Source organism: Symphodus melops (assembly GCF_947650265.1).
Source record: "Symphodus melops genome assembly, chromosome: 12".
Taxonomy (NCBI): Eukaryota; Metazoa; Chordata; class Actinopteri; order Labriformes; family Labridae; genus Symphodus; species Symphodus melops.
In genome coordinates this window covers 20,659,360-20,676,098 of record NC_136702.1, presented here as the reverse complement: position 1 = coordinate 20,676,098, position 16,739 = coordinate 20,659,360, and the positions used below count along the sequence as shown (strand labels likewise).

Here is a 16,739-nt window from a genome sequence, read left to right as displayed (position 1 = left end):
AGTAGCAATGACATTATAAATTGACCATTATGGGTTATTACCATAATCTTAAAGAGCCAAGGGTCCTGACCTCCATATAATATCAACTCCCCACTATTCCAAGTCTCAACACCACTATGTTACTCTGTCATTCATATACTTTCATGATACATATAAATTAGATATTTTGATCACATATGATAAAACTGAAAAAAAGAAGAACATTAAATTCGATGGACTTAATAAAACAGGGACATAGTCAAAGTGAAGTCTCCCTTTTATTTATGATGCACTAGCAGTTGCCATATTGGAAATGCTGCAGGACCTTAAGCTTCCTGTCAAACAGCTACGATGAGTCTTCTTCCAGTCTGACCAGCTGCGACCCTTATAATGCATCACTCTTATTCTTCACCAAATCCAAACAGAGGAAAGTTCACCCCCTCTTCATCAGTGTGCGCTAAAGAAGACACAAACTGTTTGCACAAAATCCTTATTTGGGCTGGAAAACATTGAATTGCTGCTGTCAAAATAGGCATGCTTGACAGGGGCGTTAACAGGTCCTCTTTAGGCTTTGGAGACATTTTTCACAAAACTGATGTTGCTGCTTGGTCAAATCACATGAGCAAAGAAACACAGCGATAGCACCCAAGACCTCCAAGACTGATGCCTTCATTTTAAGAAAAACTACAAGAGTAGTTAACATATATGTTATGTGTTTGAATGTTAGGAAATAAATCGCAGCGCTGGGGGAGCTTTATAAAAGATAACCAATTTCATGCAGCTGTGATTTGAAAATATGTCTGATCAGGTGTTGTAATTCTTTGAGCTGTCTCAGAGAGAAAACCTGTTTTATAGGCAGTCAGTAAAAGAAGACGGCTTTCTATCATGATAGGAGCTGACAAGAGCCAATTGTGCAACACATTGAAGAACTGTAGGGGGAGTTGGTCATGCATGACCCAAAGGCAGCATACAAATCAGTGTCAACCCACTGACAGACAAATAACTATAATTTCACCATACTTTTCTCAAGATTATCCAAACTTTGAAAACACACATTAAGATGAGGAAAAGTAAAGTCATTTTATAGTGGGATACTAATGCATTCTCAAACAGGAAAATGACATACAGTCTACAGCAATCATTTAGCCTTTTCTCTTTAATGTATACTGTAAAAGTCAAGGCTCCCTGCACAAAAGAGTAGAAGAGTTTCAGCAGATGAGCCCTCACTTCTGCTCCTTGCATGAGTTCCAATTGATTTTCCTGCCTCTGAATCGTGTCTTTTGAATGCACTGCTATTATCCCCCTGTGGCACACACTGCACTGATGAATGCCTTTCAACCCTCTCTCCCATGCTTCTCAGCCAGTCATTATCAAAGTGTTGAATTAATCAGCCTTTTAACAGCAGGAGCTATCATGAGGCTGCTAAGCTGCATGATATGCAATTTCCAATTCTGACGGTATTCCTGCTGTTTCTTCCAACAAAGACACCTCTCCTTGACTGTTTGTCTCATACAATGATTTGTACACTGGTTGAAGCATTCAGATGGTTGTTGTTGAGTTTAATTAGTTTAATAATTGAAAACTTTGTTGGCACTATGACATGTTTGAGTCTGCATGTGGAATTTTTCTGAGTTTGACTTTTGCTTCAGGGTGATTACATCTTTTTCTGTTGTCTGTTAATCATTCGCACAGCTTCTCCCTCTTCATTAACCATCAATATTGATCTATCTATTTTATTAGATATGATCCACAATCTACCACTCAAAGATATTTAAAACAAAAAGGAAAATAGAAGCGGCTTCAATGTAAGTTGTAGTACACTAATAAGATTCTGCATATGCTACCAGGTAATCCTACAGGAAGTTATCCATCCCGTAGGAAAACGTGCTTATTTATTTCTATGCTGTATTCATCAAACTTATCTGTGGAGTTTTCACTGCATAGTATTTCCTTAAAGTCTTCATTAAAGGCTCAAACAATGACAAAAAATCCTTACGTTAATGGAATACCATGAAGGCTGCGTACATGAAGTAACACGAAATACACGTACTGAAGTGAATTAAGAGAGCTACTTTAACCATCAGATAGGTCTGCAATTCCCTTATGTGACCAGCTGACACATTATATACTGAGTTCATATAAATAACTGTCATTTAAAACACTGCTGTCTGTCTTGTGCTTTTTACACAGGGCATCTTTGTGTTCTGCCTGGTGTGGTCAGTCGGCGCCAGCTGTGATGATTCAGGCCGCAACAAATTTGATACGGTAGTAAGGGAAATCTTGAACGGTCCTTTAAGTGAAGAGACCCGAGCCTGCCATGGCATTCTTGCCAATGTCGAGGCTCCACCCAAACAGCTCACTGTACCCCCTCCTACTGAGGGAACAGTCTACCAGTATCGCTTTATTAAAGAGGTAGGGAAGCTGCTGGTCATTGTGCTGCTAGGAGCACCTAACTTTAATACATTTCATAAATATCTCTGTCGCATTAAAGATACACATGTACAGATTACAAATGATTGTGCTAGACAAAGACAAAAGTTTTGTTCAGATACATTAACTATTGATGTTTTATTACTTTACTTTATTGGTTGTTGTTTTTGCATATTGGACATGTCTCAAAATGGCTAAATCTATTTGTGTGCCTTAAAGAACTAGATATTTTATGTCAAATGTTAGATTGGCCCCTTCGGGTGTTTTGGTTGAATGCCAGCACAGCCAGCCTTTTCTCTTACCCTGACTTTTTCCCTGACTTCAGGGTCCAGGCAGGTGGGAGCTGTGGACAGAAGAGCTAAAGGCTGCACCCTCCATACGCAAAGACATGCAGTTCAATGAGATCATCGTTCCGACTGAGAACACAGTACGATACATGGCACTGATGGAGCTCCTTGTCAACCACCAGAAGCCCACTATTATTATCGGCCCCACTGGTACTGGCAAGAGCGTCTACATTACAGTGAGTCCCCAGCTTAAAGAGGACATAGTACAGTTTAGCCTTTTTCCATCTTTTCAAACAGTCCCCTGTGGTCTCAATGAAACATCTGCGCTGTGCTTTGGTTAACATATAACACGAATTAAGCACCAGAGGAGGTTTGTGACCCTGCAGAAACCAGCTCTCTCCGAACACTGTTTTGGTGTGTGTGTCTCTTTAAATGTAATTAGCCCTCCCTGAGTTTTCCCAGTAGACATGACTCCTTCACCCGCGTTAATAAAAGTGACCGACCTATACAAAAGTTTCAGTAGGCTGGAGGTGAAGTCAGTCAGTGGGTTACCACAATCCTACTTGTGAATCCACAAGTTGAGCAAATTTGGAATGGAGAATGGACTAGGGTGTTTTGCATTTTGCAGAACAGAGCCAAATTCAAGTGTTATCCTCATGCACAATCGAAAGCAGTTTTCCTCAGCCACGACTGCTATTCTGCAAGGTTCAGGGGGGTTAACTCGTCTGTATTGCGAATAATGGACAATATTTGGTGCTGTTATCAGTGAGTCTAATAGCTCTGCTGAATATAGCAGTGGATGCCGGCTACCACAGCAGTCTTCTCTCAGTGTTTATTAGTACTTCATATGTTTTTGTTGGTACCTTCTTACTGTTGATCCAATAAATAGTAGTGATGAGAAACACCTTGTATGCTTGTCCCTGCTTGTAGGTTGCAGGCATGGTACTCCTATAATAAGCATGTGCTTATCAGTCCACTTTACTTTAATCGTTAAATACACAGAACAATGGCATATTTTGAACAGGGCTTACAGTTTAGTTAAGTCTTAAAAGTAGCACATGAAATTGTTGACGCCTTAAGACAATTCTTTCTGATCTATGAAAATGCATCAGTGTTATTTATAATGGTTAGCTTTTTCTTGATCCGTATGTCATCCCATGAATTCAAACAGCCTATAATACTAGTTGTATTATTTTGTAGGATGGATTTCTAAAAAGTGATGACCCAGCACAGAGAAACTAGAACTAAGTGTTCAAACACATTATTGTAAGGCTACACAGCTACAGGCACCAGGTGGGAAACGGCCACCTTAGAGTAATACTGAGTATCTCCTCGGCAGACCTTCAGCTATTTATATCAAGGACTAATCCCTCTTCCCTGTGCTTCATTAGTTCTTCCATTAGTGTGCTCAAACTTGAGACTCAGAGGTGAATTGAGATCATCTCACCTGGGAGCCTTCCTTGTTCTCTATTTCTTGCCTGTCTGTGGGGTAGAGCTGCTCTGTCCCATGTTGCAACTAGCAGACTGTGGCTGAATCAAAAATCTGTCTGGAGTTAAAGAAGCTCCAGAATGGAGACCATACGTACGTTACTGGCTCTCTGCCCGCACCAAACAGCTGTACCCAAGGCTCCTTCACCCACCCCAGTCTGATCCAGGGCCAAGAGACATGGACAGAAGCTGTGCTGAAGGTTAATAAGAGGATGATGATGATGCACCTTGTGATAATTCAAAAGTTTTGTTCAAGTCAAGTCAGTTTGTTTATATATAGCCTATTTAAAACAGCCTCAGCCGACCAACATGCTGTGTAGGTTAAGAAACAATATAAAAGGACAAATATGAATAAAAACAAAACAATAAATGAAACAATAAATAAACAAAATAAATGAGTGCATACATTTCAAGCTAAACTTTATTAAAGGCCAACACAAGTCATTTTATCTTGATTTGAACTGGATAAAGCAGTTCTAAAGTTTAAAGGTAGATCTAAAGCAAAGGCTGTCACCTCCAGTTTTTTCACGTGCATTTTTGGGACATCTGAACATCGTGTGTGTTGACCACAGTTCTCTGATCAGAGCATGTTGGGGCAGCAGCTCAAAGAAATAAGACAGTGCAGCCCATGTATTGTTTTAAAAAGAAGTTAAAGGTTCTAAAGGTTCTTAAACTGGACCCTGAAGCTGACAGGAAGCCAGTGGAGAGAAGCCATGAGTGATGCAATCTTATCATCTGTTCCCATTCAGAAAACGTTTAGAAAAGCTGCATTGTAGAAAAGCTGCAAGCTACGAAGAGACGATACTAATATACGAGATTAACAATAGCCTAAACTAGGGATTGCAATGGTCTAAAGGAGATGTAATAAACATGGATATTCATCTGGAGGAAGAAAGGGATTTACCTTTACCAAAAGTCAAAGGAGCTATCAAAAATCACACCCACTTGTTTTAAAGGAAGGTCACTTTGAAAGGAGGCTAAGAGGCCAAGCACTTTGTCAATGCTATCCAGGAGTTCAGATGTGCCACATAAATGCTGACTTATAACAGACATGACTCACATCATTTCACAAGCATGTGTATTACCTCTGTGTGCATGAACAGGGGAGGCTGAACACAAATGGTGCATGATAACAGCACCATGATCAAAGAGATGTTTTCTGTTTATAGCAACAAAAAAATCCAAATTTGTCCAAATGGGTATGTTTTTTCAAATTGGCATTTCATGAAAGCCTCTTTTAGCATTTGGTGAAATGGCGCTTTGTAAACCTGCAAAATCAAAAATGCTTTGATTTGTACCTTTTTACCCGCAGACCTTTACTTGATGTCCTTGACGTCATGTTCTGGGATTAATTGAGGCCTTGTTTTTATCTAATGAAGTAGTCACCTATACTACTTCTTCTTCTTCTTGATCATAACGATGTTTCATTGATCCCACTTGTAGGGGAAATTCACTCATTTAAACAACTCACAGAATAAAGAAAAAAACAATAGTATGCACACTGTGCACGACAACATCTGTTCCTCAGATAAGCTACAACAAGATATCATTAGTAATTGAAAATAGTATTGTGATAAAATTAACATATTTATAGTGCAGTTATTTGGAATACACAATACTTATTTGAAAGTGTTTCTTGATAATATACACTATCATTTGTTCAATTTGCCACCATGTATGTCATGTCTATAGGAACATAATGCCCAATGTGGAAGAAACTTCCAAACTGACAGATTTGAGGATAATATGCATTCATCTTTGCTTATCTCTTGTCCAGGACTTCCTATTGAATCGGGTAGAGAAGAAAGTGTACAGCCCATTATTCATCAACTTTTCAGCCCAGACTACAGCTGCCCAGACTCAAAACATTATCATGTCCAAGTTGGATAAGCGGCGCAAAGGACTGTTTGGTCCTCCTGTGGGGAAGAAGATGGTACAGTCTCTTTAAGATGTTCTGATTGTTTTTCCTTGCTCTCCCGTTAGTAAAGTCATTCAAACATGAGGGTGGTGTAAAGTTTCAAATACCTTGTCTAAAATATCAGTCCTTTTATGGCAAATTCATTTAGTTCATATCCTATTAGGTGATCTTTGTGGATGATGTGAACATGCCAGCCAGAGAGGTTTATGGTGCCCAGCCGCCTGTTGAGCTGCTGCGCCAGTGGCTGGACCACTGGAACTGGTATGACATGAAGGACTGCTCTATGATCAAACTGGTGGATATCCAGATCATATGTGCAATGGGACCACCTGGTAAGTAGCAGCTTTGGTACCCAAGAGTGTATCAGACCATATTGTCAGAACAATGATATTCTATCTTTTTGTATTGGTTGAGTAGGGACTGGCTGTTAGGTGGTTAAAGTGAATATCTTTGTCCCTCTGTCTCTTAACTGCTGCTGAAGTGTTGTCCAGTCAACGCCACAAACCCCAAGCGGCGGTTTTTTTCATCTTGTTATTACCTTTAAGTGCCTACAGATAGCAAATGTTTACAACATTCATCTCCACTAACACTACCAGTGTAAACAGCTCCGTCCACTGAGGCAGTGAGAAGGGACAGCTGCAAGACGAAAAGGGTTGTGCCAGCCCTGCTGTAGTGTTAGTTCATGATGCCTGTGCTGACAGTTGTTTCACTTTACTAGTGTGCTACCCTTTGGCTACCATAACCACTAAACCCACTCCGGAGAGCACAATTGATATTACTGATATTAACATTTTTGACTTCTATAACATCTTGTGGTTAATGTGAAAGTAAAGCACTCTAAACAGCATCAACTTTAGAATGACCCTCTGTGTTCATGATATTTGTCAGCTAAAGTAAGATGTTGGTGCAAATGTGCTTATGTAGCAATTGCATTACATTTCTGATACATTTCTTGGTTGTTTAGTTATCTTTGAATAACTGGGTTCAGATGTGTAGCTGTGTTTAACAACAGAGTCAAGGAGAAAGAGCTGTAAGGCCTGCAAGATGTTAACGTTGTCTTCAGTATATAAAGACAAAATAGACCAATGCATTTTAAAATACTGAGAAAAATAGTCACTTTGCAACAGGAATATGGGGTTCATAGGACTAGTAAAACTGGACTGAGGGATACCTGAAAGGTTTCTTCATGTTTTCAGATTCTTGTTTTCATTATTTTGTTCTGCTTATTTCTCAGGTGGAGGACGGAACCCTGTCACGCCTCGGTACCTGCGCCACTTCAACATGATCACCATTAATGATTTTGATGAGAGGACCATGTATACAATCTTCTCAAAGATTATAGACTGGCATTTCACTATTCGGTAACTACATCAACATACAATTTTATTTATTAATTTACATATATTTATTTATTTTATTAAAAAAAGAGTTTAGATTACATAATTTACATGTTAAGCAATACTATTGACACCCGGTAATTTCAAGTTGATAAAATTCCAAAACGGAAACACTACATGACATTTACAATGGCTAGTCTGTCGTACATAAGGTGCTTTCTGTCCTCAGCTATTATCCCCTGAATATTATCAAAATAATGATTTTTAAATGTTTAGTCATTATCATTGTTGATTATAGATTATTACATGTATGATGTTACTATTATTAATCAGGAGGCATCTAAATATACTCTGCTGTACATAATGCTTAGGAGGGCGAATTCAGATGAACCGACTTAATGCATGTGGTTCATTTATTAGAGGATTAGAGGTGTTCTTTTTGCCCCCCTTTTATTACTCTGCTACAGTGTTTACATCAGAGACCAAACGTCCTAAGGCAATCAGATCTGTTGGATAGCTTTCAAATCTACCCAGCCACTTCTGCAAACACAAATGTAATTTGCATTCTAACAAGATAGCAATTTCACAGTTTGTCAGGTTTCTTTTTTTTTTTTTTAATACTTCATGATGCTTTTGATGAAAAAAAAATATCACTGACCGAATAAATGTAATCAAGTATTTAGTGTGCTTTGTTTTTTTAGCAGGACAAATATTTAATTTCCCAACCAAGTTAAAGGGAATACTCACATTTTACCAATGACTCAATTATTTTATCCACAGGTTCTCTTTTCCCAAGCCATTTGGAGTTCTGACCTCTCAAATTGTCAATAGCACCATGTCAGTGTACAAAGAGGCCACCAAGAACCTGCTCCCAACCCCCGCAAAGTCCCATTACTTATTCAATCTGCGCGATGTTTCCCGAGTTATCCAGGGCATCTGCCTGTCTCGACCAGAAACTACAGATGAACCATCTGCCATCCAACGGCTGTGGGTACATGAGGTGATGTTGTGCACAACAAACAGAGAAAAATACTGAACAGCTGTGTTACAGAAGGAGCCTAAAATAAATGCAGCTGCATTGGAGCTTTACGTTACCTGTTACACAAGTATTTCGTTAGAGATTCCTCCATCTCCATCTTTCTATCTCTCTTTACTCCTCTTACTCACTTTGAATTTGTCTCTTTGATCCTCAGGTCCTGAGAGTTTACTGTGACCGACTGGTTCATGACACAGATCGGTCCTGGCTTGTGAGCTATTTACAGGTTATGTTTCCAACTCACATGAAAGAAAACTTCCATCAGCTCTTTAAGCATCTTGACCAGGACAGTGATGGAAAGGTGACGGAGGATGACCTGCGCAGCCTCATGTTTTGCGATTTTCATGACCCCAAGGGTGAGGACCGCAACTATCGGGAGGTGAACAATCTGGATCAGCTTGGACAGGTGGTGGAGTCACACCTGGAGGAGTACAACAACATTAGCAAAGCGCCCATGAATCTGGTGCTCTTTCGTTTTGCCATTGAACACGTGTGCCGCATTTCCCGCATCCTCAAGCAGCCAAGTGGCCATGCCCTGTTGGTGGGCGTCGGTGGGAGCGGGCGCCAGTCCCTCACCCGCTTGGCTGCCTACATGGCAGAGGCAGAGCTTTTCCAGGTGGAAATCTCTAAAACCTACGGAACCACTGAGTGGCATGATGACCTGAAGCTGATCATGAGGAAGTCCACGCAGGGTGAAGCTCATGGCGTCTTCCTCTTCACAGACACTCAAATCAAAAAGGAGTCATTTCTGGAGGACATTGGGAACCTTCTAAACACTGGGGAGGTAAAGTGGGAGTGAAAGGTGCCTGCTGGATGAGTCTAGGTGTAGATAACGTTTAATCTGATAGGTTGTTGAATGAATGAAGGTTGGCTGAACTGTATATCAAACTTATAGTAAAACAAGAAGTCTGTATGTTTGTATATATATATATATATATATATATATATATATATATATATATATATATATAGTTGGTAGAGTCATCGTCTCTCAACCCAAAGGTCGAGGGTTTGATCCCCAGCTGAGCTTTAAATCTGATGTGTCCTTGAGCAATACACTTAATCCGGTGTGTATGAATGGATTAATTACTTCTGATGTATGTTGATAAGATGGAGAAGATATGCAGGTGGAAAAGGTGTTTTTATTTTTCTAATAACAGCATCAGCGCTCAAACACAGACCAGTCTGTTACCTCTTGCTTGCTTTCAGGTACCTAACCTGTTCGCAGTCGATGAGAAGCAGGAGATCTGCGAACGAATGCGTGTGTTGGACCGGCAACGTGATCGTGACAAACAGACGGACGGCAGCCCCCTCTCTCTTTTCAACATGTTTGTAGAGCGCTGCCGCACACAGCTGCATGTGGTGTTGGCCATGAGTCCCATCGGAGACGCCTTTAGGAACCGTTTGAGACGTTTCCCCGCCCTCATTAACTGCTGCACCATTAACTGGTTTCAGGTGTGTATGTTGGAGCATGTTGTAAGTTGCTCCAAGATGCAGATGGTTAAAGTCATTTAATATATGTTACATATTATGTTTTAATTATTATGGTTTCTAATGAAAAGATAACTGTTCATGTTTGATGTTATTGGGTGATCATGGGGGGGAATTCTTCATTGTGGTTCCCTTCAATGGTAACTGATGACACTGCAAAGAAACTATAGCAGAAATGTAAATATAGATGCACTGTGGAAGTAGCCTATAATTCCTTTTCTTATCAGTCTTGGCCTGAGGATGCTCTACAAGCAGTGGCCTGTCGCTTCCTGGAAGACGTTGAGATGACAGATGAGTCCAGAGAAGGCTGCATCACCATGTGCAAGAGCTTCCACACCTCAACGATTGAACTATCAAACCGCTTTTTGACAGAGTTACAGCGTCACAACTATGTCACCCCAACCTCATACCTTGAACTCATTTCAACCTTTAAAGCCTTGCTGAAAACGAAAAGGGCGTAAGTTGAATTTAAGAAGAACTGTTGACAATGACATTTTGAGATCAAATGTTTTAATGAGAAGAGGATGCATGAGGTTACATGAGGATGAAACTTCAGATTAACGAAAAACAGGAGTCTGGGCCATCGTTCAGGAGATGGCATTGAAAAGATTTTGTTTCCATGTATTAAATGTCTTTTTTGCCCCTGCTGTAGTGAGGTGATGAAGATGAAACGTCGTTATGAAGTTGGCCTGGAGAAGCTGGAGTCGGCAGCTGACCAGGTGGCCACCATGCAAGTTGAGCTGGAGGCTCTACAGCCACAGCTGATTGTTGCCAGCAAGGAGGTGGATGAGATGATGGTGGTTATAGAGCATGAATCTGTAGAGGTGGCTAAGACAGAGAAAGTGGTGAAGGAGGATGAGGGCGTAGCTAACGAACAAGCCATGGCTGCTAAAGCAATCAAGGATGAGTGTGACGCCGACCTTGCTGTAGCTATGCCTATTCTGGAGTCAGCCTTGTCTGCTTTGAATACTCTCACCAATCAGGTAACAGGAGTGACAGGTTTTATTATCCTCAAGAAAAATAGTGCCTTTAAATCTGGATCATATGCACTGGAATATGATATTGAAGGAGGGAAGATCAACAGATTTTTTTTAATTTGCAGGATATCACAGTGGTAAAGTCCATGAAAAGCCCTCCCACGGCCGTTAAGCTGGTGATGGAGGCAATCTGCATTCTCAAAGGCATCAAGCCTGATCGAATTCCTGACCCCTCAGGCTCTGGTAAAAAAGTAGAGGACTTTTGGGGCCCAGCAAAAAAGCTCCTGGGAGACATGAAGTTTCTCCAAAGCCTTCATGATTACGACAAGGACAACATCCAACCAAGTTACATGGCCATCATTCGCAACAAGTACATCACCAACCCAGACTTTGTACCAGAGAAGATTCGAACTGCATCCACTGCAGCTGAAGGCATGTGTAAGTGGGTCTGTGCCATGGACAAGTATGACAAGTAAGTAATGTTCTCCTCCTTCTGTGCTCGCTGTTATAGCAATTAATGCATGAGAACTTTTTATCCAGCGAGAAACATGAAGCTTGGTTACTGCCAACTGAAAAAGGAATAATAACTTCTCTGGTACAAGAGAGCTATGCTTATGTTAAGGACCAAGTTATTAATATAAAAAGAAAAATAAAGGTGCAGATCACTTAAATGGGAAATATTCACATCGTTTCTGCTGTGACAAACGTAAATGTTACCCTCATTTATAAAAGCTATAATCCAACATAACCATGAAATGTTAACACAAGTCCAATTTCCACTTACTTCCATTACGATTAATAACATACTCATAACACTATAAGGCATTGCTGTTTTACTATAAAAGGTAATGTTGTACTATGATTTATATAATAGTCTTAGGTTAAAGAATAGGGACACATTTTACAATAAACTGCAGCTATTACATTCCTGAAACAGAATTTTATCCAAGTCAGTACATGTTTGTCTGTGATTCTTTTGTCAGGTTACTAAGAGACATGCAGATAAAAGAGTATTCAGTGTGAAAATTACCAACGTTGTAGTGCTTATTCTGTGGTTTATTATGTTTTGACAATGCTGCCACCATAATCCGTTCTGACATTTCACTTCTTGCTAAAATGTGTATCTATTCAATCAGCCAATTAATCATTATTTGTGTAGTGTCAATTCATAACAAGTGTTATCTTGAGGCACTTTACAAAAGTGCTTAATATGCAGGAAAAATTTCTCCTTTGTATTTCTCGCCTTGCTGTTGTCCACACTTCCTTGCCGCTGAGGTTGAGGTCGGAGCAGGCGGTGCATGAGTGAGGACAGCAGTCCATGCAGCTCCCTCAAGGCAATGCACTGCTTCAGAGGATCTTCACAAAGTAAATGTTTACTTTCAACATTGTTCAAAATGCTTCATGTGCACTTCAGTGTGGCCAAGGTTGTGGCTCCCAAGAAGGAGAAGCTGGCACAGGCTGAGGGGGAGCTGAAAGTGGCCATGGAGAGTCTCCAGAAAAAGCAGGCCGCACTCAAAGAAGTGCAAGATAAACTTGCAAAGCTTCAGGAGAATTTGGATGCCAACAAGAACAAGAAAGCTGAACTGGAGAATCAGGTTTTGTATGACTTTGTTTGATTGTAGATAGCTAAAACATTTGTTGAATGATTTTGTCATTTGGAAGATTTCGGATTGATCAATCAATAAAAAATAAAATAAAATAAACTTATGTCACCTATGCCTACCATAACTTTCAAAAAACAACCCAAGGAAATCAAAGTTTGCCCTCCTCATTCTCCGATGTCCTCCAGGTGGATCTGTGTAGTAAGAAGCTGGAGCGAGCTGAGCAGCTTATTGGAGGCCTGGGTGGAGAGAAGACACGCTGGAGTGAAATGGCATTGAATCTGGGAGAGCTCTACAATAACCTTACCGGAGACATCCTTATCTCAGCTGGCATTGTGGCTTACCTGGGAGCTTTCACCTCCAGCTACAGACAGGTAAGCTGAGGGAGAATTTAGTGCAAAAGTGGAGCTGGACTGAAGCTGACATGGATCACACTGAATTGTATGCTTCCCTCTGGACTCACACTTTGTGTTTGAAAAGATTTTAACATCGTGGTGGTGCCTTTTTTAGATATTATTTTTCCTTTAATATTTTTGGTTTAATTGCGCAGGATATTATTTTTTCCTGTCCTGACAGTCTTGTGTTTCAGCTACCATCTCTGTATGCTGCTTTAAAAATCCAACTCTTAAAATAATGTTATTTTTCTGAGACAGAGCTTCATGAATTAACTTTTTTATTCATTGTGAGACTTTTAGTTTTTTATACAGGGCACACTGTGACCAAAGCAAATCCCATCCTTGTTTCAGAGCCAAAAAGCCATTTGGATGAGTGAAAGTTGGTGGACTGTAAACAGGCACTTTTAGCTTTTGCTGAGGCTAATGTCTCTCGGACCAAACCATTGTTTAAAGGTCATCTTTTATTCTGTGTCACACGGAAGGGGCATTGTAAGGCTGGAAAACAAACAGGAGGAGGGAGAAGTGTATTTTTGTCATGCGAGTGTGTTGAAGTGTGAACGCTTTGGGCTGGTTATGTATTTGTGTTATATAAAAACTCACTCTTTAAATGGGACATACGACATACGCCTTACATTTATTTATTTATTTTATGATAAAGTTAGTCTTTGTGAATCTGTGCACTTGACATCATAGAACGACAGATGACACATCTCCATCTGCTCCTATTGTAAAACAGTAAAGCCAAATCCCCAGCCCTTCCACCGCCCCTCAGCAAGCACTGGCGTATTGCACTGATGACATTGCTTGGAGCTAGAGCTACGCATTAGACACTGCTTGGCATCTTGCCTACCCTGCAAACTCAAAACACACATCTAACTTATATAACGAGACAAAGGTTCTTTTGGTCGGAGAGGTCCACAGCACAACAGATTCTTGTGTTGCTGTGAAGCAGACACGTACTGTTATGGAATGTGCAATAACTCTTGTGCTAGTTTTCCTTACATTTCCATTGCCGTTCCTGCTCCACTGAGCTCTGTTCATCCAGTGCACACAGCATGAGCAGGAACATGTGTCAACAGATCTGACAATCATGGCATTTTACCCCTTTTAGAGAACCACATAACAAAGTACAAATAAACTTCTCAGAAAGCTGAACACATTGACATAAATCAGTGAATGAAGAACCAACAGAAAGGCATTTGAGAACAACTTTTTGATGTGTATTTTTACTATGTAGTGACCGCGTTCCATCTGATAGTTTTGAGTGTGTAACTAATACTGCACACAGTCTGCAGTGGGCGCTCTGTATGTTTGGGCTTCATTTTAGAAGGGACTGTGATGTCAGTAAGTCCGTGACCTTTACAGTCATGTGTACGACTGACTTATTCACAGGAATGTATTCTCATTTGATTTCAGGTTTCAGTTTACATTTTAAACATGAAATATCAAATCAGTTTTTGCTCTTCTTCCCAGGATCAAACAGAGGAATGGATGAATCTCTGTAAGAGCAGAGAGATCCCGTGCTCACCCAACATGTCTCTGATGAACTCTCTGGGCGATCCAGTAAAGATCCGCACTTGGACCATTGCTGGCCTACCGTCAGACAGCTTTTCCATAGACAATGGTATCATAATCTCGTAAGTGTGTCAAAGAATAACTTTACATCATCAAAATATTCTGTCCAATGAAAACGCTTCATTATGTATGTCGTACTAAGAGATGTATGTCCAAGGGTTTAATGCACACACAGTGGGTCTCTCAAACCACATTTTTGATGCTCCTTACCCATGATGCTTAATATGGAGCACCTTCTAACTTAATATTTTACTGCACAGAAAACCAGCCTGTGAAGTTCAATGCTTAATAAAACTGCTTTACTGGGAACAGTTGTTGCAAGAAAATCCAAACAACATTTGGATAGCATCTTTAAATGTCATAATGGCATGATGCCCTGAAAACTTGAGGAGTAATGGTTTGCCTGCAAATTGTCACTGAAATACAGATAAAGCAATCAACCTAAAAAAAACTCTGCATAGTGTGAGCATGCATGTCTTTGCGGAAACTGCTGACTGCCACTGACTTTTTGCACCACTTTACTTTTTTACATGCTCACTGTACAAATAGGTTGCAGTGTTTTAACGGAGCACTGTTGTGGGTTTTTGACTGCTTTTATATCAGCATTACAATAGTTACATTATTAGTTCACAGTAATGAGGAGAGAGCGCAGCATGACAGGACTTTGTAACCTTTCCTAAACTAAACACTGTCTGATGCAACCTGAAGGTGCAGAAAAGAAGTAATATGACAAGACATCGCTTTGTTTGTGTAAAAGAAGTATCAACAATGCTTTTTTTTATCACAATATGGCCCCTGGTGTGCCACCCAACTGTGATCTGTCTAACTGTGCTCAGAATGAATGTTCCCTCCTTGGCATCTCTCTACATCTCAATTCGTGTCCTCCAACGTCGCCCCCCCCACCCCACCCCACCCCCCTGCTGTGATTGTCTCATGGTTTACAGATACAGGATTCCTCGCTCTGACAAAGAAACTCTTTTTATCACCCACTGATGCTTGTGATTGTGTGTGTGTGTGTGTGTGTTTCCCTTTGTAGTAACGCCAGACGATGGCCTCTGATGATTGATCCCCAGGGCCAGGCCAACAAGTGGGTAAAAAACATGGAGAAGGCCAAAAACCTGAATATCATTAAACTGAGCGATTCCGACTTTGTGCGCACTCTGGAGAACTGCATCCAGTTTGGCACACCAGGTACAGTAAGCTTCAGGATATCTCACCCACCTTGTTGTAGTTCTTCTTGCTGCCTGCTGAGGTCGCTCTTCACCACAAGGACGACATATTGCTGAGCAGTGGTTTGCTGTTTTCCTCCTTTGTTCTTTGATATTGATAGTTGCAGTATTTCTGAGTAAAATGTTCAAATTAACATGAATCCAAGCCGGTCGCACCAGTGTTTTGCTGAAGTACTGTAATTAACAGAAAACAGATCAAAGCTAAACTATGTTTTATTCTGTCCTGTACGGTTATATTTTCGTGTTTGGTAATACTTTACTGAAATGTGTGCATCTTTTACAGCGTGTTTTTACTTTTCATTTTTGTCGTCACAAAGGATTATTAAGGCAAATTGAGAAAAAGCTTCAAGAGGCAGCTACACAGCCATTAAAAAGACATCTAAATAATGATCTTACTCAGCCAGCCGTTGGGTCTTTTCTTCTACAGACAGACCACACAACCAACAGTTCAGAGAGTAGCTTGTCCTCACAGTGTGCAAAATAGTCTCCAGAGACATTCACCCCCTCCACGGCAGATTCTTTTACAACACAGTTTTACTTTTTTTTGCTGTCTGTATCCAGCCTACAGCTCTGATTATGTGCTAGTATTTTTCATTTTTAAACCTGTCTTTGTTAAATGCTAGGATTATATAACACATAAGGCTGTTATATCAGCAAAAATATAGATGTCATGTGAGGACAACTTTATGATCCAAAGCAATTAAGATGAGGACGACCTGATTGGGTTAGCTATCGTGTGAGAGAAAGTTCACCAGCTGTCTTTGGCACTGAAAAATGTATCAAAACTTGGTGAACACCTCGAGGCAATGTGTCAATAAAAGATGTGTTAATGCTCTTAACACAGGGACAGCATTATCATACTTAATGTGAAATCACATTAATAATGATGCTATGGGAATAAGGTATTTGAAAGTAGAAACGTTATTCTTGTGCTTCAGTGATTTCTTGGTATTGAGCTGCGGGCCTTTCATGGAAATTCATTATTGAATGCAAAAG

General features: G+C 40.3%; 1 protein-coding gene across 2 annotated transcripts in view; it reads left to right on the top strand.

Annotated features, from left to right (window-relative positions):
• dnah7 (dynein, axonemal, heavy chain 7) overlaps positions 1-16,739 on the top strand; it is an 81,574-nt gene that overhangs the window by 37,401 nt on the left and 27,434 nt on the right. For both annotated transcript variants that reach the window (XM_079358471.1, XM_079358470.1), the window contains exons 35-49: positions 2,170-2,391; positions 2,735-2,932; positions 5,962-6,117; positions 6,266-6,434; positions 7,337-7,463; positions 8,220-8,439; positions 8,633-9,259; positions 9,685-9,930; positions 10,194-10,423; positions 10,619-10,949; positions 11,069-11,415; positions 12,358-12,538; positions 12,733-12,918; positions 14,413-14,576; positions 15,551-15,705. In XM_079358471.1, coding sequence (XP_079214597.1) covers positions 2,170-2,391; positions 2,735-2,932; positions 5,962-6,117; positions 6,266-6,434; positions 7,337-7,463; positions 8,220-8,439; positions 8,633-9,259; positions 9,685-9,930; positions 10,194-10,423; positions 10,619-10,949; positions 11,069-11,415; positions 12,358-12,538; positions 12,733-12,918; positions 14,413-14,576; positions 15,551-15,705 — 3,559 coding nt within the window. The remainder of the gene's footprint in view (positions 1-2,169; positions 2,392-2,734; positions 2,933-5,961; positions 6,118-6,265; positions 6,435-7,336; positions 7,464-8,219; positions 8,440-8,632; positions 9,260-9,684; positions 9,931-10,193; positions 10,424-10,618; positions 10,950-11,068; positions 11,416-12,357; positions 12,539-12,732; positions 12,919-14,412; positions 14,577-15,550; positions 15,706-16,739) is intronic.